Raw genomic sequence first — 21,682 nt, 5'->3', positions numbered from 1 at the left:
GGAAAGCACTGTTCACTTTTGTGCAAAAAAAAGCAGCACAAAATCGCTCAAATTACTTGCCCTCATATACAAGCATATACGTACACTGCTCATGGTGCTGTAATGGAGTGTGAAATAGTGAATGTTGAAGATCAAAGCCAGCTGATAGGTTATGTTTTTTTTTCCTGTCCATTAAATGGAACAACGGAAACGGAACTGCGGTGCTGGGAAAGCAATACAAGTTCGTGACCGTTGCCAGATTGTTTGATATGGCAGCCTGGGAAGGGGGAGGGTCGTAAAGTTATTGCTATAATTTGAAGAGAACCAGCTGAAGTTGATTTTTGTTTAATTTCCATTTTGAAGCTCAGCATAGCTTTTATTTAGTTTCGCTGTATCACTGGGGGTTGTACGAACAAAAACAAACTTTTCAATCCCTTTGTTTGCCATCGTATATCATGTAGCTAATTTTATACCGTATTACATATGTCTTTCCGTTGTTCGCACTTCCTATCCCATCCAGCTAACAACGTCAGGGCTCGTGCCATGATGCTATCCATCAGGGCTGTTAGTAGACTGGGTAAGGAGTTTAGCGTTAGGTGAGAAAAACGAACTACTCCCAACTGCTTTCTTTCAACCAGAAACAGCAAGAAATCGCGATGGAGTGGGTTGTGTGTTTCCTGCCCTTATAAATGACTCCCTGTCATGCATCGTACATCATCGTAATGAACACTAGGAAATTCGTTTTTCGTAAACAGTAACACAGTAAGTTGACTTTTGTAGGGACCGGTAAGGGTGAAGTCGTCCAGAGGTGAGGATTTTCGAGATTTTCTACCAGGAATTCGTTTTTTTATGTTTGTTTAATGCGAATTTATGAAAAACTTAAATAAGGCGCTATGTACGGTGAAATAATTTGGTAGTAGTTTTCATTTTTAAAATAGATGGTTTTCAAATTGTATCTTGGTGATTCTTGCAGCTGAAAGAGGAAATTATAGCAAGCAAAAGTAACACTAGGGGTCAAGTGTTTTTCTTTTATCTTTTGTTTGTGTTCCTTTATAGTTGGGGTAGAATCTTGTTGCTATTACTATTCTAGAGCATTAAGAGTTTTTGGTCTACCATCAACTATGGGGAACCAGTCAACATGTGGGGAATCAAGTCTGGATCGGACAAGATCTCCGCTCCTGCCATGTGAAGATTGGCTCCGCTTTTTCCTTGGCCATCGGATCACACGTTGTGATAGATTAGAGGGAAGCAAAAGAAAATTTATACACTAAGAGGACACTATACTTCTTTCTGCAGATGGGCCTTTCCTGCAATAATACAAAAACTAATAAGCTATTCTTCCAAACTGTCTAGAGCAACGAATAATCGGCAACATATCAGAATTTAAATGCCATGCTCTAAAGTTTATATTAAGTAAGAAAATGAGCTTTTAAAAAGCGATTTACCGTACCAATTTGAGACACTTTTCAACTGCATGAAAAATGTCTGTTACAAGAAGCCATTTCCGTTTACTTCTTCTATCACACCGCATCACGAACACTTGCGGGCCCAGGTATGTTCCGATGGGAAATTGCACCCCACTTGGATTGAAAAGACTCTTGACACAACGCGAAAAAAAAACCTCCAACTACACCAACCATAACCTAGCCTGAACTCCCAACGATGCGACACCAACGCTGCATTCCAGCGCTAAAGTTCAATTGGAATTGGAATTTCCGATTCCAATGTCGAAAAGCGGGCCTGGAATCGGTCTCCGCTTTTCCCGGCAGGGGAGTTTATTCGCAGACGTCGCCGAAATGGAACATCATTGCCTGGAATCCCAAAACCATGCGCTGGTAAGCATGTCGATTCAACACTCCTGCCGCTGGTATCAGTGTGTGTTTAGCCGGGCACCAATCGAGTGGACTACTACGGTAGGGCTGTGTGGGACCTAGGAGGCGCTTTGAAACAGGATGTTGTAAATGTTGTAACACTTGATTTCCGAGTCCGCTCTTGCTTGCCCTTACCCGTCGCTCTATCGGGGTTTTTTTGCGACAGCAGTTTTGCAGATCCATTTTGGTCGATTTCAGGAATCACCAGTGGATGGATTCTATCGAACACCTCGGTATTGATTCATTTGGAAAGCGGCCAACGGGTAGCACGGCTCGCAGGAACGAATACACAGTTCACCCACACCTCTCCAGTAAAGCAAATAGTCGACCGGACGGCGAGCTGTTTCGAGTCAGGTTTGCTCCCGGTCGGTAGTTTCCCCGGTGCTCCAACTTCAAGGAATTGGGTGAAATGTCGAATATTCTCCACCGGCCGAGTATCGAACGAAGCGCGAGAAGGTATGGTGTGAGTTTTGGGTTTTTGGGCATGATTTATTATGCACTTTGATGGTGTGTTTGCTTCCGGCCACCCGCTTCTGGTCCTTTCATGGCGTGCTCGGGTGGTGAAGGCTTTTTGAGTTCCCGTGGGCTTTTCTGGCCTTGTGGGATATTTTCGGTGTTGCTGTTGTTGCACGGCTCTTAGGATAGTCAAGAAGTAGGGGGTGGGTGAGGTGGGTGGTGAGTCGAAATACGATGTGGTATGCTATATGGGTTTTGGTATGTTGCTGTAATGCAACAGGGACGGCTTTGATCGGTTATATGGCGCTGAGTGGGGATGGTGGAGCTTTCGGATCGCTGCTGGCAGACGGCAGAAGTTGAGGATTGCTATGGAAAGGATCTGTTGTAATGAGCAGTCGTTGGTGAGTTTGATGGTGTCGATGATTGGCATACAGGATTACTAACGATTTATTGACTAGAGGTATCATGATCAGCTTTATAAGTAGAGTATGGGATTATTTTTTATGCCTTAAGGAGTTGGTGTACGTTATAGTTTATGTACTAATGCTACGTGAAGAATATACATTTAGTAAAACGTTTTTATGTATGGATTAGCTTGACAAAATTTGAAAAGGAAGATCTCGCAGACATGTCATTTAATGATAAGAATATTTATTAAGAGAAGTTGTGCTAGATATGTCAGCATAACCAAAAATGTACTCAAAACCTTAAACATAGTTTATGATATTCACAGGTAGAGATAGTTCAGTTTAAATAAACTCCAGAATAGATAACATTGGAGTTATCAGGATATTCTCTCTCTTTTCTTCTCTCTTAAAGTTCTATCAAAAATATATTATCAATAATTATCTATCCTCATACAGTTTGTTTTGCTTCAAAACTCGATTAAAACTCCAGTTATTTATAGCCCGATGAAAATCTCGTTCCCTCCCGTAACAACCTTGAGCGAAGGTCACAACCATAACCTTCGCACAAACTGCAAAGAAAGCGTAAAATCTCCGGCAACTGCGAACTGCCGTTTGAAAATGGTGAAATATGTACATAAATTGAACCGATTCAACAAATGATAAATCACTTAACCACACTACCGATGACACACCGCCGCGGTACCGTACCCCCATTCGCCCTGATATTGATTTATTACGAGCCCGACATCTATCTTCCCAGGTTTTATCTGGGATGTGGCCTGGTTGAGCGCCTGAGTTTGATTTAATTTATTTATGCATACGGCTCAGTTCGACAGTAGCACACACACACACACACATACGCACAAATTCCAATTTCCCCCAGAACCGTTGTCATCGCTGGAGCAGTCCGTGTTGTGGTACGGTTGCACGCGTAAAATTACGCCTACATCGTAGAAGTTGGGGCAAGACAAGCAAATGGAAGAAGCAGATCGCAATCATCCACGTATTTCGTGGAGCGATTTCGCTACGGAGTCCAGTAGCCACGAGCTGTTGTAACACGAGCCCAGTATCCTTTACGGGAAGCCTGAAGGCTGAAGGGTGTGCGATTACCGGGTTTTGCCAATAATGGTAAGCCGTGCCTCGTGCCGTTGCCTACTGCCCGGACTGCACCCACCGATCTAAATCCCCTTCAGAGCTGTCTGGTTGTCCGATCCTTGAAAGGAATCAAAATCCTAAGCACCACCCTTGAGGCCGGCGGAAGAAAGGATATGGAAGAAACAATCGCCGGGTGAAAGGTACCGGAAATGTGAGCAACTTTCGGATCGTTGTACCGGAAGCGGAAGCTCCCGTTCGAACGGAGCTCCCGTAGGACGGAAGGGATGGCGTTGGGTGGGTGTGTGTGTGTGCGCGCGAGCAAACGGTGAGCCTGAAGACAAATAACGTCGAAGCACATAAACAACAACAGGTACTTATGGCTGTATTATTTATCGTTCCATTTTCCAATTGGCATATTTGCGCCTCTCGTTATCGGGCCGTTGTGTGAACCGTGGGCCCTGCTTTCCGTAAGCAGCGCGAAAGGTTCGATTTTCTCCCACGGCGTACCGTGGAGGCAATAGGAGGCAGGCAGGACGGGGGCCGAGGGTGCGTTTCCGGGTGATGACTTCGTTTGGCCAAGTTCTTGGTGCGCTGTGTTGGGCTTTTCGTTTGGCTGCCATAAATCATCGGTAGGTAATTGCACGGAATCGGTTTCACTCACGACAGGTTTGTGGTTTTTGGGGTTGCTTCCGTACCGGGAAATGCTGGATGCCGCGAAGACGTTCCACCGTGTTAGTTGCGCTTCCAATTGGCACAATTACTGCAAACATTCAAGTACTCACACATCCACACACACACACACGCACCCATAACACTTTCAAGTCACGCAAAGCTAGAAACTGTGAACGGTGTCCATTCGATTGCTAGGTTTGTGCCCGTGTGTTCTTGTGTAGTTGGCAAGTGCAATTCGCTTGCATTGCACACCCTCGAGGGGTCCGAGGGCATCAATCAATTAATGCACTAATGATGATGAATAATTATTGGAACATAATACGCTCCGTTTGGCATGCTTGACACTCGGGCAGTTGAATCGAGCTACCACCGATGGATTGTTTTTCACACCCCAGGGGAAGCTCAAGCCCATAGAAGGGAAGTTGGGAAGCTTATCTTGAGTTGGCGTGTCGTGTGAATTGCTTCCGAGAATTAAGGATCGGTTAGAGTTTCATTTGGTGCAGCTAATCTTTTGAGCCGAACCCGTCGGTACGTTGGTTGAGGGTGTGAATGCGTACGCAAGCAATAAAGTGATGGGGATTGATGAGCTGGCCGATTATCGCTTATGATGTGGGTGTGATAAGGGGTTGAATTGTTTTGTCTTTAAATAATGAAAGGAATTTCTCGGAATTATGTTTTCAGCGCTTGAAGAAACATCAGTGACGATACATTCACCGTTTGACTGAAGGAAGCACAGCGGTTTAAAGCTGGAACGCACGCTGTTTGTTTATAATGTATTAAGCTATGTTTTCTTTCTGTTTTTTTGTTGATACAAGATTTAAAAATATATTTTAAAGTTGACAATTTGACTCAAAATCTCAAAATAGCCGTCGTTCTGGGCAATGAGTAATTCTTTTAAAGAACCACATCGATTTAAAATTCTAAGCATAATTTTCAATGGCTGAAACTGCTCGAAAAAGCTCTTCAAAGTTGGCCTTTGTTCATTCGAAGTAAACCACCACCAGACCGTCCCTGACTTGTTTGTTTGATGTTGTTTGACTTTGGATCGTTTGAGCTCGTGGGATTCCTGTTTACCAAAAATTTTAGTGACAAAGTAATGTCACAAATACTGTTGAAGCTGGCCAACTGGCAGATCAACAATTTTGTTAGTTATTGGGTTGTTTTATAATCAGTGCGGCTTGATGGTGCAGACGACATCGGCGAAGGTCTTCAAACGACAGGACCGGGGTTCAAATTCCATAGTGAGGATTGAATATTCAACTACGTGGTATCGGCAAGTCTAGTAAGCGATTCGATGGCAGGCGTGTCCTAAGGGTCATTAAGCAATGAAGCAGTAGCAGAATTAAACTATCCATCGCAAAAATATCATAATATTTATTCCATACAACAGTTATTGTATAAAAATACAATTTAAATCATAGAAAACACGATACAAGCGAACACAGACATCAACTCGAGACAACCACCACGCTCCAGTCGCTCCACGGTTGAAAGAGGCGCGTGAAAGGAACCCATTACTTGCCGACTTTATTGCACCGCAAATTTTCAATTTACCTGAAGCAAATCTGTTTCTGAACAAGATTAATCTGTCCGAAGCATGCCAGAAGCGGTTCGGCTCTCACCATCGTCACTATTGTGCGAAGAAGATGGTTTTGGAGGGGTGGGTGAAAGGCTCGGTGGCCCGAAAGGTGGCATTTACCGGTGGTTTGGTGCCGTGTAGCATAAGGTGGGTTGTAAAAATGAGTATTTTATTGAAAATAGTTAAAGCACTGTAAAGCGGCGGTGGTGTGGTTGCTGCCCGTGTTAGTTTACGCCTGGGACGGTGACGGTTTTGTGGGTGCCAACTGTGGTACGGATCGTCTGTCAGCGGGTGGGTGTTTGTTCCACCGTGTCCAACCCGGCGCCCCACAAACGCAAAGCGACCACCGGCAGAAATGGTACTTTCTCCCCTGTGGAGCGTACATGATGCCAGGAGTATGTTTAACATTTTATTGCTCCATTTTTGCTGACCCTACACTGTACCCACGGAGCGTAAACCGAGGTCAAGGGTGGACCATTTTCAGAGGTAATGGGCTGGGGGATTGCATATATTTTGGGTATGCGATTTCAATTTTCCCATTGCATGTTTCATGGCGGCGGGTGAGGAAACTCGTTGGTGGTGTTGCTGGTGCTCTGGTTGGCGTTTGTAGAGATTATCTTGATGAGTTGAACATTTGTTACTTTTTAAGTAGTTGTCGCTTTTTGGGACGCATGGGTGTAACAAATTGGTAAACATGTTAATGCGGTTGTAAGTGGGCAGAGCAGATTGTACTTTAGAGCTGGGTTAGCCATATTTCAGGCTTAGGTGATGAAGATTATAGATTTCTGCTCGGTTTGGCAGTGTTTAAAAATGATTTGACATCATGCAAAATTATCTACAAAGAAAAGAAAAATTCATAGGATGGTGAAAAATGCGGTTGACATTGAAAACTAGTCTCTAAAACTCTGTAGCAAAGTTTTACAAATGAAGGAACAAATTCTAATCAAGTTTAGTCGTTTATCAAATTTTGCTGAGTGTTTCAAACTAGCGAAACATCATTAGGAATAAAATTCTCAAAATAAATAGACACAAAACACAACAAAACACATATTTAGAGGAGAAAAATATAAAACAAAAACATGAAAATGAACGAAATGAAAGGTTTTCCCACGCTCAAGTTTACGGCTGCAGCCAACAAGAGTAACGGAAAACAAGAGGAAATAAATAAGTAGTATCAGAATCTTTCATCATGTTTCACTGATAACATTAACAGCAATTGCCATCACCACTCTGCTGGCAAGCGAATAAATCCTCTTTCGCCCACTCGCGCAACAACACAGCCAGCCAGACACAGGTTTTTTAAAACAAATCCCATAAAAACGGTGTGGCACTTTCTACCTTCCTCGCCGAGACCGCGATAGCACCAGAACGGCTTCAGAACGTGTCAACTTATTAGACGCGAGGTGTGGTTTTCCGTGGAAAAAAAAAACCTCCGCACCGTCAAGTGTGAGGTTTCCAGCAAAACCGACGTTTGACGGAAACTGTTGAGGAGAAAACTTTTGCCCGGAAAGTAGATAATTTTGTCAAGCGCGAACGATACCAGTGTGGTTCGGTCCCTAATGTATGCACTGCCGTTACTGACTGTGTGTGCGTTGGCTACCGTGGTAGTTGGATTGCGGACCGGCATCCCTCCGCCCGGAGTAGTTGTTAATTTTTTATTAACTTTTCCGCAAAGTTACTGAATCAGTGCGAATCGGTAAGAGGGGAGATTGCTGAGACACAGAAAAACCGGTGACAAGTGCGAATCCAAGCTAATGTTGTTGTCTTTGCGTCGTCGTGTCGTCGTGAGCTATGATGTGTGCATGAGTGTGTTTGTTCAAGTGTCAGGATCAAGCGGACAAGATGGTGTGTCTTTCCTGTGCCTCGAGGGACAATCCACCACACAACTTCCACGCACGTTCCTGCGGTGTGGATGGGTGTGAAATTTTGAGATGGATTTTCTTCCCCCGTATTAGTTGTCACCGTTCAAAAATCACTGGGATCGGTTTCATCGTACGCTCGGATGCACAGTCGGCTAGGATTTTGGCATTCCATTCTTCCGTACGACGATTCAAACGTACAGCCGCTGGGTGCCCAACACCAGGATTTGTGCGATTAAATGCGTGTGCGTGTAAAGTAAGAAATACGGCAGCTAATAATTTCAAATCTACCAACATGGAACCTACTTCCCGGTGGCGTTTTGCGGGTTGGCGATACACGCTGGTGTTCAGCACAAAAGGGATCGTTAGTGAAATATGTAATTCGGTTCAGCTGGTTTCGCGGATGCTCGTAAACAAAGCAATCTTAGCAACGGGGGTAAACGGAACAGTTTCTCCCCGGCAGTGGTGTAAAGGGTTTGAGATTTATCTAAGCTTCGCGTTGGGGTTTCGCAAACATTTAGGGTTCTTGTCAGGGTGAATCGTTTCGGTGATGATATCTTTGTTCGAAAGGGGAAGTCTTGTTTTGTACGTACGCACGTACGTAGTGGTAGAAACAAATGAATTAAAATGTATCGAGTATAAAGTATTTATTTGAATGAAATATTAATCCCGTAAGGGTTGATTTAATAGAATATGTTGGAAGATTAAAGAGAATTTATTTAGTTAAACCAATCGGTTGCAGACGTGTGTACTAATGTCTTTTGCAAACTAAAAAATAATTATTATACAAAAAAAAAATTATATCGTAATGTAACACATAATAAATTTAACTCGTTCAACCATTACAAGGAAGAAATGGTTATTGAATCTCATCAGGATCGTCTCCTCGAACACTAGACAGATTTATGATTAGATCGGTTTCAGGAGTACAATCAAGTCAAGAACGCTATTAACCGCAGGCCTCTCAGGGATATACCTTAAGGAAAAGAACTGACTTTCTTTTAAGTATTAATTTCTTTGCTGGTGGTGACTGTGCAATTATTGGTGTATTTTTTATATAAATTGAATACTTGATCTAGAGCGGTTAGCGGACTGTGACGCAGGTCTTTACATGACAGGACCAGGGATCAACTCCCATCCGGACCATTCCTCAGAGTGAGGACTAAGTAAGCAATTTGATGGCTAGCACGACCTAGTAGGTCTTTAATTCAATAAGAAGAAGCAGAAGAACTGGATGTGTTCATCACATGTTTTGTTAATTTATTTCATTTTTTAAATCTTTTTTGGAGATCTAGCTTCTAGTGCGGTTATACGTCTGCATTAAAGTCTTAAAATTACTGTATTAAAGTGACTTAATAACTAACATGAATATAAAGATAAAGAAGAAGAACACACGAACACAAAAAGAAGAAGGAACATAGTGAAGTAGATGCTGAGAGTTTTTAAACGCAAATTTGCCCGCTGAAGAAAGGATCATTCTGCTCGTAACGTGAGAACCTAATTGGGATATGACTTCGAGATCTTAAGCACAAGCGAAGGGAAGTTGCATGCAGGGAAATACAGGGAAAAAGGGAAGGAGCATGGATGTTGTTTGATAAAAATGCAGTGATGAAGGAATATTGGTAATGGGAATGGCCGGTTTGTCGAGTTAAACCGATCTTTGACTTCCTGAAACCGATCTTTGACTTAATAAGCGACAGTGATAAGGATAAGCGCATTCGCGCTGAATGCGTTTGAATATTTGGACACGTTTTTGGTTTTAGTGTATGGCGGATTATATATGTTTCATTTGTTAAATCACTCAAATGAGAATAGTAGAAATGGTTAATTTACCAAATAGATGAAAGCTTGGAAGTCATTTAAAAAAAAGTTTGTAAAAAAAATATAACTTTGACGACTTTCTGTGAATGGTCATTTGAAGTCATTTTGAGGCTGCAGTGCCAAAGACAGAAAAATCACATTTTCATTGAGTAATTACGTAAAAACATCTTGTAAAAATAAGTTAATTTTATATTCAACCCTTCCCAGCCGTTCCATTCACTTCAACTGTTTTCTATTAAGCAATAGGAATAAAATTTCTATTAGCCATCTCGTAAATGCCACCATCTCAATTTTCAACCAGCACGTATACTACCGGCTAGTGTCCCTTAGCTCCTTTTTTGTTATTATGCTCCTCACCACACTCCCTGCTTCAACGGTCACTCCACGGTGGCCGTTCAGGTTATTTATGGTGCATTCTATTTATTAGCCAATGGTCAGCCATAAATTTCTGCACACCCTATTGGTGCGTACAGATCTGGCGTCCCGGGCTTATCGAACGTGAAGAACGTGGTGCGCTTGACCGTTAAGAGTTTTTTAATGTGACTCAATTATGGAAAGAGATTACAGTTTATGATCGTTGTAGCTGATATCTTTTGGTGGAATGTGTGTGCACGCTTTTTTCCTTGTTTGTTTTGCTGATGTTTAGTATTCAGATAGTTATTCCGGGTTGATTTTTGTAGCCCTTCAATGAGGCAATTAGGAATGAATAAAGTAAAAGGGAAAAATGTGAATCATTTTTATGCCCCTACTTAACTTTCACTAAGTTTTTTTGTTCACTTTGTCCGTTCCGTTTTGTTTGAGTGTGTTGTAAAATTAAACAAATCAAATGTTAAATTAATTTGAACAAAAATGTGCAGAAAATTTTATAGGTTTTCTTAGGAAGAGATAAAACAAACCAAAAATCCACTCGACACATGTCCAACGAAGATGAAACGTAGAACGAGAAGGCAACAATTGCAAACCAGGGCCATTTGTGGTTTCATGCGCCTTTCAGCAAATTAATAAAATAACAAACCACCGTTCCATTTATCACCACCCAGAGAAAGCCAGGCCGTGCAGTGACGACATTTAACATTGACCAAACCAGCAAGAGAAAGATAGGGAAAGTACCATTTCCCTTACGTTTTAGGGACTGGTCATGGTCGTGGTTATAAACCGGACATCCCGAATGCAGCCCTATTGTCCCTCGGATGAACTCACAGACAACGCTCCAAAGCAGAACGGTCAGTTGTGTGAGTGGATGTTTTTTTCTTCTTCGGTTTATTGTGCTGGATTTGAAGTGGTTGGCTTTTCGATATTCCTGTAACAGATACAACACGGAGCTGAATGTTTCGCTAGGTTTCGGGGAGACAGTAGCCGAATGGCTGGAACAGGACAAAGTGTCCTTGTTTTGGGGGCTTTTTTTTTGCTGTTGTTCACTCTTCTCACATGGTCTTTTGCATGCAAAAAGGCATTCCCGTTTGATGTTAACCATCTCAATGGATGGAACAATAAGAGCTGCTCGCTTCCGTTTCACAGATCCACCACGCCACATGGCCGTGGTGGTCACAGGCTTGGGTGAACTGCTTCAAGCTATTGTTCAGGTTTGTGGAAAATCCTTCGCTTTAGTGCTGGTGGTTAGAGCGCTTCTTCGTCGCAGCTCGATTCAATATTGAGCAGCAAACATGTCGCTTGGCGGACCTGGATCCAGCGTTCCCTTTTTGCTGGGTGTTGTCATTTGCTTACAGTCCAACATTTCCTTGCAGCGCTGGTGGTGTTTAAAGTAGGGTGGCAACTAACCGACTGCCGGCACTCGGCCGGAGATGAGCCTGGGATGTGTGAGGATTGAGCAAAGTAAACCACACAAAGTCATAATTAGTAGCGAGCGCGCGCGCGACTGGCAAGTGCACTGGTTGTGGGACCTTTTCGGGCTCGGACGGTGTCTGTGTGTGTGTGTTTTGTCTGTTTGTTTTTCCGTTATTTTTCACTTTATTGCTACTGTTGTGTTACTGTCCCATTTTCTTACCTTTTGACCAGCCACGGCTAAGCAGTCAGTTTGCTGGTGGTGAATTTTTAGCATCAAGCGGTACTGCATAAATCAATGTGGACGTAATTTATGCGCTTAATTTCATATTAATACATTTATTGCTACAGAAGGTTTCTTTTACTTTTTTCGATGAAGTGCATTTGTTCTGAAACAGTTTGAGGATGTGGTTGTTGTTTGGGAGTGAAAAATAGTTTAGGGAGATAGTTGAATGTAATTGGATTGTTTAATTAATAATGGAATGGATTGTGGTTGCAACGTTATTGAATTTACTGGAGTTGCGCTTCTTTCCTAAGGTTACAAATTGTTAACAAGCAACAATTGTAGTTAAGTTGTTGTCAATTTATCAAAATTTTAATATAAAAATGTTTCATTTTTGGGATTTTCTGTCTAGACAATTTTGGACTGAAAAATGTTTCAGCAAGTGAAAACTTAATCATTAAAAAACCTCATAAAAATTCCAGAAAAAATTAAACAAATTACATGGAAAATAGAAGCTAACCTAATTTTTGTTTTGCATGAGTATGATGCCCTTGGTTGTGAACAGAATTCAACACAAGTTTCAGGTAAAAAAAACCTTGTAAATCATCATACTCTGGAATACAACTCAATCTGAAGCCAAGTAATAAATGTGGCTTATAATTAAAAGTAAATAATAAATTTGATTATAACTTTTTACGTGACAATGTTTTTCTTAGATATTCTTTCGTACCTAATAGTTTCTTATGACTACAGTTGTAGGTATTAACTGGTCTGATACTTTTGCATAAAAACATTTTCAATGTATATTTTCATCGTCTTCTTTGGTTCTACAGCCTTGCCAGGTCAGGTTCTGATATTTCTGGCTTCCTTGATTTTATTTCATCCCTAACTAGATACTCAGTCTTCTACGTACGCGTAGAGTCTGCACGGGATTCGATACTCAGTCCTGCAGTCGTGTGAAGAACAATGCGACCCATCCACGCGGACTGTCTCATATATTCCTCTAGTGATATTTATCTACCCTCTGCTTATATGCTTACATTGGTCTGTAACCTGGAAATTCACTCTCGTGACACCTGTTATTACCAGCTTTGTGTACAGGAAGGTCACGTAATCTAAAAAAAACCATCCCAAATTGCTTCGAATGCTGTGGAACTGCTCAACTTAGTGGGACTTGTGTAATATTTTTCCACATCCTCTCCGTTGCGATCACATACGAAACATTCCAACAATCCTTACGACCATTAAACCGCACATTCAGCCATGACCATGCAAAGTGCTCGTTTTTTTTTGGTGGTAGGTATTATGTATCGAAGAGGAGTCCGTTGCAAGAAGAGCAACAAAGATAATATCAGAGTGCAAGAAGGAAAAGCTTAACGGGAAACAGACAGGAAACGATAAAACGCCGTAAGCAAAGTTCGCGATGGCCCTTTATTAAATATTTTTATGGCACCTATGGTTTTTGGAGTGTCAGTCCTCTGTTGTCTTGTGTTGGTGCAAGGGAAGTTACGGTTTGGAAGTTGTGTTTCCGTTTTGCTCAAGGAGTGAGAACGGAATTTTAGGCCGGATGATTTAAATGTTTTGCCTTGTCTTGTTGTGCCTGTATGGAAATTCAAGGTTTTCTTGCACAGTTTTAGTAAGAGTCGATCAATTGTTATGGGTTGAAAATTTCAGATTTATATGTTCTTGACTTGTACTATCATCTAGTTTGTATTAATTATCTGTTTTGACGTGTCAGATTATTTACAGATTCGTTGAGATATCGTTACGAATCTCATTTAATTTACTCTTCTTAAACAAACATTTGTCAACCATGTTTCACCTTCTCTTTCAATTTTTATTTAGGCTCACAGTATCGCAAGTAAAAATCTACAGCACCGAATTGTGTGCAATTGCTTTTGTAATTTAACATTGCAAAACAGAGCGAAAAACCGCACAAGTTTCAATCTAAAACAAACCAATAAAAAACTTAAAACACCACTATAACTCAGCGAACAGTACACCGCGACGGAATTTAATTTTCCACCCATAACTTTACTATACGGGTTTACACTAGTTTGTAAAGCAAGAACGCTTAAGGCAGTAACCTGTTTCTCGTGTAGCTTCCCCACTGTCAACCACCGGCACTGGTTAACTGGGGATGTACAGTGCGCGTGAAAACACTGTTTCCTTTCTTTATTGCTTTAGGGGTTTTTTTTATTTTATCTTGTTTCGTGCCCCAACCGTTCCGTTTCACGTTTGGTCTGGAATTGTTGAACCATTTCCTCGAACGAGTCAACGACATCTGTCGTCATTATCCATTCATCTCGGTTGATTTTAGACAAAGTTTACGAGCGAGTTAACTACTGCCACTACAAACTACTGCTGGGGAGAAGTACTACATGCCACGTCACTGGTGACGGTTGTTTACTTTGCTGGATGTTTCCGGGAAAATGATGTTGGCAGACGTGTGGAAATGACCCGAAAAAAACAGGCGAGACAAAACTCTATCATCCCAAGAAGAGGGCAGGCAAAAAGCTAAAGATCAATTTTAGCGAGAACCTGTTTTCTGCGTCAAGCCGTATTTTTCTAGCAAAATAATTACCGAAAGTTTAGCCGTCACAATTGAAACAGAAACAAACTGCTACGTTTACTTCTTTCTGCTATTAGTCCTTCCTTTGCAAGATCCAGTACTGTACCGCGCCACTACTGTCCTTTACGAATGTCGTATCTGTTTGCTTCGGGTTTTAGTTTGCCGTTTTGCATAACATTCACTATGCGAAAGCACGTACACACTCCGTTCCACCGGTGGGAACAAATCGGTGGTCGGATTTTGTGTGAAAGTTGGCTAGCAAAACTCGCAGTTCTTCCGGACAACGGTACAACGAGAATGGAAGAAAAAAAAAAGGGCCAGTTTTTCGACGATACAAAACCAGGCAGTACCCACACAAACGGCAGGGTTAGTCGAGTCTTTTTCCCGATTTTTATTTAATCCCGGAACCCCCAAAATCGACTTCCTCTACTCGAGGCGGAAGTTGGCAAATTGGAACTCGAGCACATCGATTGCGAACCGACGAGACAAGTGGAACGGTTTCCCCGAAATTGGAGACCCGGCACGCGGGCCAGCAACTCACAGTTCTTAGATTCAATTATCATATTCGTGATGATTGCCTACGGCTTTGCTTAACCGAAACGCTGAGCTCTGGAAGTTGTCGAATAGAAATTGGTACCGGATTATGGGGGGAAGGAAGTGTGGAGCTAAGTCCGTCGGAAAAAAGAAATAGAATAACAAACGACAGCCACCGTCAGAGCAAGGAGTATTGCTTGAGGGTCGGTAAAGCCAATGCTGAAGCTCATTTGCGTTGCGAATGTATGCAACTCGCGGACTCGACAAGTAGGGTGAGTATCAAACTAGAGCAGAGGACAAATGAAGTAGCTTTCCTGATGGAAGAGGGGCAGCAATCGAAGAATGCTGGCGGAAGGGCAAACGGACACAAAGTTTTAATTATAACCCTTGAGATGATGTTAGACGAGCCTTAGGCTTTGTCCTCGGCGAGCTGCTTATTTCGACAGGACGTACGCTTCGGTTTGCGTTTTTCCACTAAGGAAAACTATGCACGTTTATCGGAAGCACCGATGGAGGAAAGGACGGGCAACGAGTGACACAGGGGCCTATCCCGGGAATAAGGTGTACGTGATCTGCAAAGGAATGTCTTATTTTTAATAAGTGACTTACCGCCTCTTATCGAGTCGTGCTCGAGAGTTCTAGCCCCTGGACGACACTTCCAAGGGAATTGGATCGAATCTTTCCACCCTCGAAGCTATCGTTTGAACGGTGGAAAGCGATACACGAATCGGCTGATGCGGTTCCATGTCTATGGTTCATCGTTAAGATGCGATCGGTATCGTGACGTAAATTTTCGAATGAAGTAGTGTGATGTTGCATGGGGTTTTCCTCGTGCTAGTGGTGACCGTTGGAATGGGTACTAATGACTTTTTGCTGGTTGCAAAGCATTGTGCATTTGTGAGTGTATGCGTGTGACCATGAACAGATTACTGTCCTCGGGGTAAAATAATGAAGTGTGGCACGAGAAGAACAGACTTTTAGTTCATAAATGTATGACCAACGTTAAATTAGGGGTTTCCCTTAAGTATAAGCTTGAAAATTTGGTTTCAAAGAGTGTACAAAAAGGTTTTGAAATTTTGAAACTTTCATTTTCAATGCAACATTATTCATTTTATTTACTTATTTATTTATTTACAATTGAATATGACGGTCCAGTGCCGTATTGTCAACACCACTTGTGTTGAAAAAAAAAAAAAAAACAATTATATTGATAAGGCATTTCCTCCTTATTCTTTGCCTTATCCCGGGCATACTCGGTTATTTATTCATTTTATTATTATTAATTTTTCACGGTGGAGTTTTCGTGGAATTTTTAATTATATGAAATTAAAATGTATTTTTCTTCTTAACGAAGGTCTAGTCTAGCCTCATTACGGAGGAACGACCCGGGAGAGATTTTAATCGTCTCGGCTGCCTTTAAAATCAATTCTTATCATTTTTACTAAATAATCCATTCCTTTCGGTTAAATTTTATCTAACTGGTTTTACAATAACTACCTAGTAATGACTATTACTGAAAAATATCGATACATTGACTCTGAAAACATAAATCGCTCTTTGAATTTAAAATGTTTAAATAATTTGTACCAAATTTAAAATATTCTGTACTAGCCTCCACACGACAACTTAATGTTGCACCAACCCTTACCGAAAACTTTCACTGGATGTTAATTTTCCCGATCGGAATTCCCTGCCCTCTAGGTGGAACCGTTCACTGGGAACGATATTTATTGGTTGTTTGTATCGTTTATTTACTTTCACAGCGGTTTGACGGGCTACTGATTTGGGGAATGGCTCCGTTCTGGTGCATGGACGACGAGGTGATAGTTTGTTTGGGAAACCATTAGGTGCTATTCCTCCTTCCCAAAACCGGGTGCACTTGCCGGTTTTGATAGCGTGTCAAGGCACACACACACAAACACACACGCTCTCACTACCAGAAGAAACCGAACATTCGCTTCACTCGTCCATCAGGCTCGTACCTGCCAGACACATAGACACACAGCCGGAAGTTTATCGATGCTAACTGATTTTACAACTCGCCATTTTGGGGATGCACCAACAACGTTTCGACCAGGTTCTCACGGATAGCTCTCAAATAAGGATGCTGGCACGGTGGCCCAGCAAATGGGCGAATGGCGAGTGTATTTCCGACTCGCATGCTAGCTATTAAATTGATCCTTAGCACTACCATGCTCGTCGGACGGGATGTGTGCAAACACATTAGATGGTCAACCGGATGGAACCGGAGGTGGGCAGCTAGTTTTGGGAAGTTTTATAGCCCTGCGAGCCATTTGTAAATGATCGAAATTAGTTAAATGTTCCATTCCGGAGTGAAATTAATTACCGCCGGTGTGGCTATATTTCGTATCGCTTAAACGGCACCGAGATATCCGAAACAGAAGCACACCCTGTTCTTCCGTTTAGGATGTGTTTTTTTGTTGCTTTAGTTCCATGCGCTGCTTGTAGAAGGGAAAGATGCACAGCAAGGGAAAACTATTTCGATTCCATAATCGAATGAACTCGTTTACGGTAGTTGAGATGGTATGGTTTCCTGCTTCAAAAGGTGAAAATTGTATAAGAAGTCAAAGGGTTATTTTAGTTCGTTTAAAGTCACTAATTTAAAAGGAATTCAGTTTTGTATTTTATTTATTTTTCATTCAAAATATTTATATTTTAACTTTTAGTTGAACAGAGTAAATGATTAAAGGCATATTTTCTCTCTTAATTTCTATACTTTCCCAGGTCCAACGGCCGAGGAGGGCAATGCAACTGCCGGTGCAACGAACGGTGGCAATGAGCAGCAACAGCTGGGTGGTAAATCGGTGGTGGCGGCTTCCGGGGCGGCTACGATGGTATCGAACGCCTCCACCATGGTAACAACCAGCGGTGCCACGCTCCTAAGCGGGCTGGAAAAGTCGGGCGTTACCATCTCGGCCGAAGCATCCCGTGCACTGCAAACCCATGCGCTACAGATCGCTCATTCGCAGATCGTTACGACCAGCCAGAGTCCTGCCACCGTTACCGTGGCCACCTCTCAGCAGCAACAACAGCAGCAGCACAGTAACATCATCCTAGTGCGTGGCTCACGCTCCGAAAATGGTCAAATCATTCTGCAAAACACGCACGAACTGCTCAGCCTGTTAAGTGATGAAGATAAACCGATCTTTCTGCAGCACCAGCGCCTAACAACGACCGGTGCCGGTGCAACTATTACGAAGGCTCACACTACCAAAACACTCTCCGAGGCGGCAGCAGCTGGCACTGGTGGAGCGAGTACGATCCTTTTCCAGCCAGCCATCAAGAGTGGTACGCTGGAGGGTATAAGTGGTGTCGGTGGTGGTGGTAGTACAATTTTGCTACAATCAGATGCCCTCAAGAAGGGTACAACGCTGGAGGTGGGTTCATCTTCCGCCGCCGGCAGTACCGGCGGTCCGATCTTTCTACAGCAACGATTGAGCAAAAATGGCACCGAAGGTCCGATACTGTTGCGCACGCTTAAGCGCCTCGATAAATCACAATCGATACTGGTGATCCGGAATGCCACCACGGCAGGGCCGGTTGCAACGGCGGGGAGTACGGTGGTTGCGGCTTCCGCTGCCGGATCGGGTGGTATCTCGGTGTCAACGGCCGGTGGTGCTACGCTCGCTAAGGTGAAACCGATTTCGACGCCAACAACAACAGTCGTTACGGTGACCGCTGCTCCGGTCGGTGGAGGGAGTGGTGTTGGTGGAGCGATTGCCAGACGTGTACAGGAGGAGGCGGAGGAGAAAAAGGAACCAGTCACGGTAGCGAAGGTCGTGCACAAGACGAACAATATGCCGCTGGGTACAGGTGAGTAGTTTTTAAAAAAAACTTTGATTGCATATATTTTGGTTGTTATCATATTGATTGGGATTCTAAACATGTAGAAGTAGATTCAGATTCTTACGATGGAGAGGCTTAGAGAAGATCTCCTTGTGAGAAATGTATTTATTGTGTCATTCTCATGACGTTCGCCTCCGGTTTTACCGCTGCATATGGGCATTTAAGTAGAAATCTTGGGATACATAATTGCTGATGGTGTGCTGGTGTGTGCTGATGTGCATCATGAACTACTGATCCTATCATACGCAGGACTAAATTCAGCTCTTAGTATCTAATATTTAGCTACTGATAACTTAATGTCTGGATGAAAGGACCTATGACTGCAGTGGCAGAACCTATGAAGTTGGTAGAACCAGAGAAGAAGACTGTTGAAGAAATAAAGTCGTACTTTATTTTTTCAACAGTATATGGAAAATTTCAAGCACAAATCATGGATGAACATGTTATTTTTAAATTTTCTAATTTTGTTTAAAGGACACAGCAATAAATAATCTAATTACTAATAAGCTTTGAGCCGTAATCTTGGAGTGAAATAAATTTCAAAAATACTATGAGACATGGTTAGAAATCAAAATGAAGTCTTATCCTTCACATGGCTCACTGTCTTTGGTATCTTGTCTACACGATATTCTCGTGCGCAGCTTAAAAAAGGCTTTCCTGTTTTTTTTGTTAGTTCTATAACATCATCTAATAAACTTTCGGTTGGAATAATTCAATTTTACCAATATTAAACTCTTGGCTGAAAACTTTTTGAGAAGTTATCATCAATCAAAATAGTTTTTTTCAATAGAATTATTTGCTCACTTGAAGACACCTGTAATAAATTAATGTGATCGGACAGGTGCACTAACGTATTTAAAATGTCCTTTGCCAGTTAACGGGAAGAAATATGATTGTTTTTCTTTTTAAAACGCTATCATCGCATTAAAACATGTCGCATTTGTACAGCCCAACGGGTGGATTTAATATTTGCCGTCTACCAACACTACCTTCAAACTCATTGCACATTAATAATTCACCCAAAAGCGTATTGATCGCGCAAAAGGCCGGATAAGAGAAATGTCTCCCACCGACCGTACTTCACAGGCCAGGCATTTGCCACCGGTGTCGGTCATCATTACGATCTCCCGAAACGTAATCAATGCTTTCGGTGCTGTGAACTTTGGTGCTGCAAGTCAAACACCTCATAAATTATGAACCGGCAGCACCAGCCAGCGACGGTGGAAAACAATACAGCAAAGAAACATAAATCACCAAATTGCACTCGCGTGACGTGCCGATTTGGATTGTGTGTGTGTGGGGATTTGTTTTTTTTTTTTTTTACTTTCGTCCAAACGTATTTATCTGGCGGGACTCTCGGCAGGATACAACTGTTATGTTTTTCTTCTGTTTGTTTGTTCTTGCTTCCCTGCCGGCTGGTTCCGGTGAATGGATAATATCGAATTTTCTCACCCGTTTTTGCCACCCACCCTTGGCGCCCGATAATGGGGCGTATGGCAGTGTTACGGAAGAAAGAAATGAAATTGATTTCGTTTTCTTTTGTAAGCAAATTCAAGGAAAAACAACCGAATTAATTCAACCCACTCCCTCCCACCACTCACTAGCTCTGTTTTATGCAAGTAAACGATACGAAAATAGTAGGAGAGAAAAAAGAATCCAGCAATACATCAAATACAATCAACGAAGAAAGAGTGCGAAATGGAGAAAATGAATCCTTTAACGCTCCATTTTGTGCCACCTAGGCTGTTGTGGGAACGGAAATACCTAAGGTTTCACTAACCAGACGTCCAAATACAATAAATGGAAGAAAAATATTCGATCACAATTGCTTCCACCTCATGCTGTTCACTATTTCTGTCGCAACGTTGAAAGCGGCAGGAAAAAAATCCTGCTGTTAAGGAAGTGATTCTTTGGTACACTTCGGTACATTCGTTCGATAGTCGTGGAGAGAGATTGGAATGGCAAAAATGAGGCGTAAAGGTTGCCGAATAAATTGAACCAAATCGTTCCTTTTTGTACTTCTCGCAACAAACGGTTCGAGCAGCGTTTAATTCATCGTTTACGTTACGCTTCCAGACGCTCAAACAACGCTCTTCGCAAAAACAAATTATAGAACTGTTCGGCCTTTGAGAGCCCGATAATGAGTATAACGAGACAGCGATCGGTGTGGTGTGAGCAAACATGGGTGGGTTGGTTCCTTGTTGTGTTTGGCGGCAAGTGCGCGAACGATTGATCAACAAGGAACAGGCTTTTCGACACGATATTTATCAACTTCCTGGTTGGTGTGGTATGTCAAAATAAAAAAAGGCTGCCCGGAGGGGTTGAAGCGTAGTACCGAAATAAAAAATATCGTCGTTTTTTAGCATGAATCAAAGAGGAAAATGGTAGAATGGTTGAAGGGAATAATGGGTAGCCTTGGAAGAAAGTTAGTGTCTTGTGACGCTTTTGCATGTAAAGTGAATAAACATACAACAACGGCGAATGGGCTGGGTAGACGTGGGGACAAATGAGTCTGTAAAGTTAAGGATGTTTTGAAGAGAAAGGATAATAATGATATTTTGAAAACGTTGTCAAAAAGGAATTTCGATTAAATTTATTTTTTATATGACTGATTCTTTTAAGTGACAAAATAGTGAAAATTTTAGAATGTCTCCTTCATAATAATGACCATAGAAAAGTTACTAGTTTTTCCTGTACGCCGTTCTATGCGTTATTGTTGTTACTACAAATGGAGAAAAAAGCTCCAAAAAACGGTGTTCTTCGCCGGAATCTAGTTTGTTTTTACTGTTAATAAATTCATATGAATAATGTTACTGTTACTGTTATAAACTCAAATTAAACGTAAAATTGGAATAGAATGGTAGTTTACCTAGTTTTGCAAGAATTTTTTTTGACTTGAACATGTCTCCACAATTCGAGTAAATTCTTAAGATTTATTTCATTCTTGTTTAATTATTTTCACTTG

At 42.0% G+C, this 21,682-nt stretch overlaps 1 protein-coding gene across 5 annotated transcripts in view; it reads left to right on the top strand.

The window, feature by feature from the left end:
- The window catches only part of LOC126561272 (uncharacterized), a 125,367-nt gene that overhangs the window by 4,777 nt on the left and 98,908 nt on the right, over positions 1 to 21,682 (top strand). For all 5 annotated transcript variants that reach the window (XM_050217248.1, XM_050217244.1, XM_050217246.1 and 2 more), the window contains exon 2: positions 17,596 to 18,684. In XM_050217248.1, the coding sequence (XP_050073205.1) occupies positions 17,596 to 18,684 (1,089 nt within the window). The remainder of the gene's footprint in view (positions 1 to 17,595; positions 18,685 to 21,682) is intronic.

The sequence above is a fragment of the Anopheles maculipalpis genome, chromosome 3RL (genome assembly GCF_943734695.1).
Source record: "Anopheles maculipalpis chromosome 3RL, idAnoMacuDA_375_x, whole genome shotgun sequence".
In the NCBI taxonomy this organism is placed as follows: Eukaryota; Metazoa; Arthropoda; class Insecta; order Diptera; family Culicidae; genus Anopheles; species Anopheles maculipalpis.
Note: the sequence above shows the minus strand (reverse complement) of the source record. Positions and strands in the feature narration are given on the sequence as shown.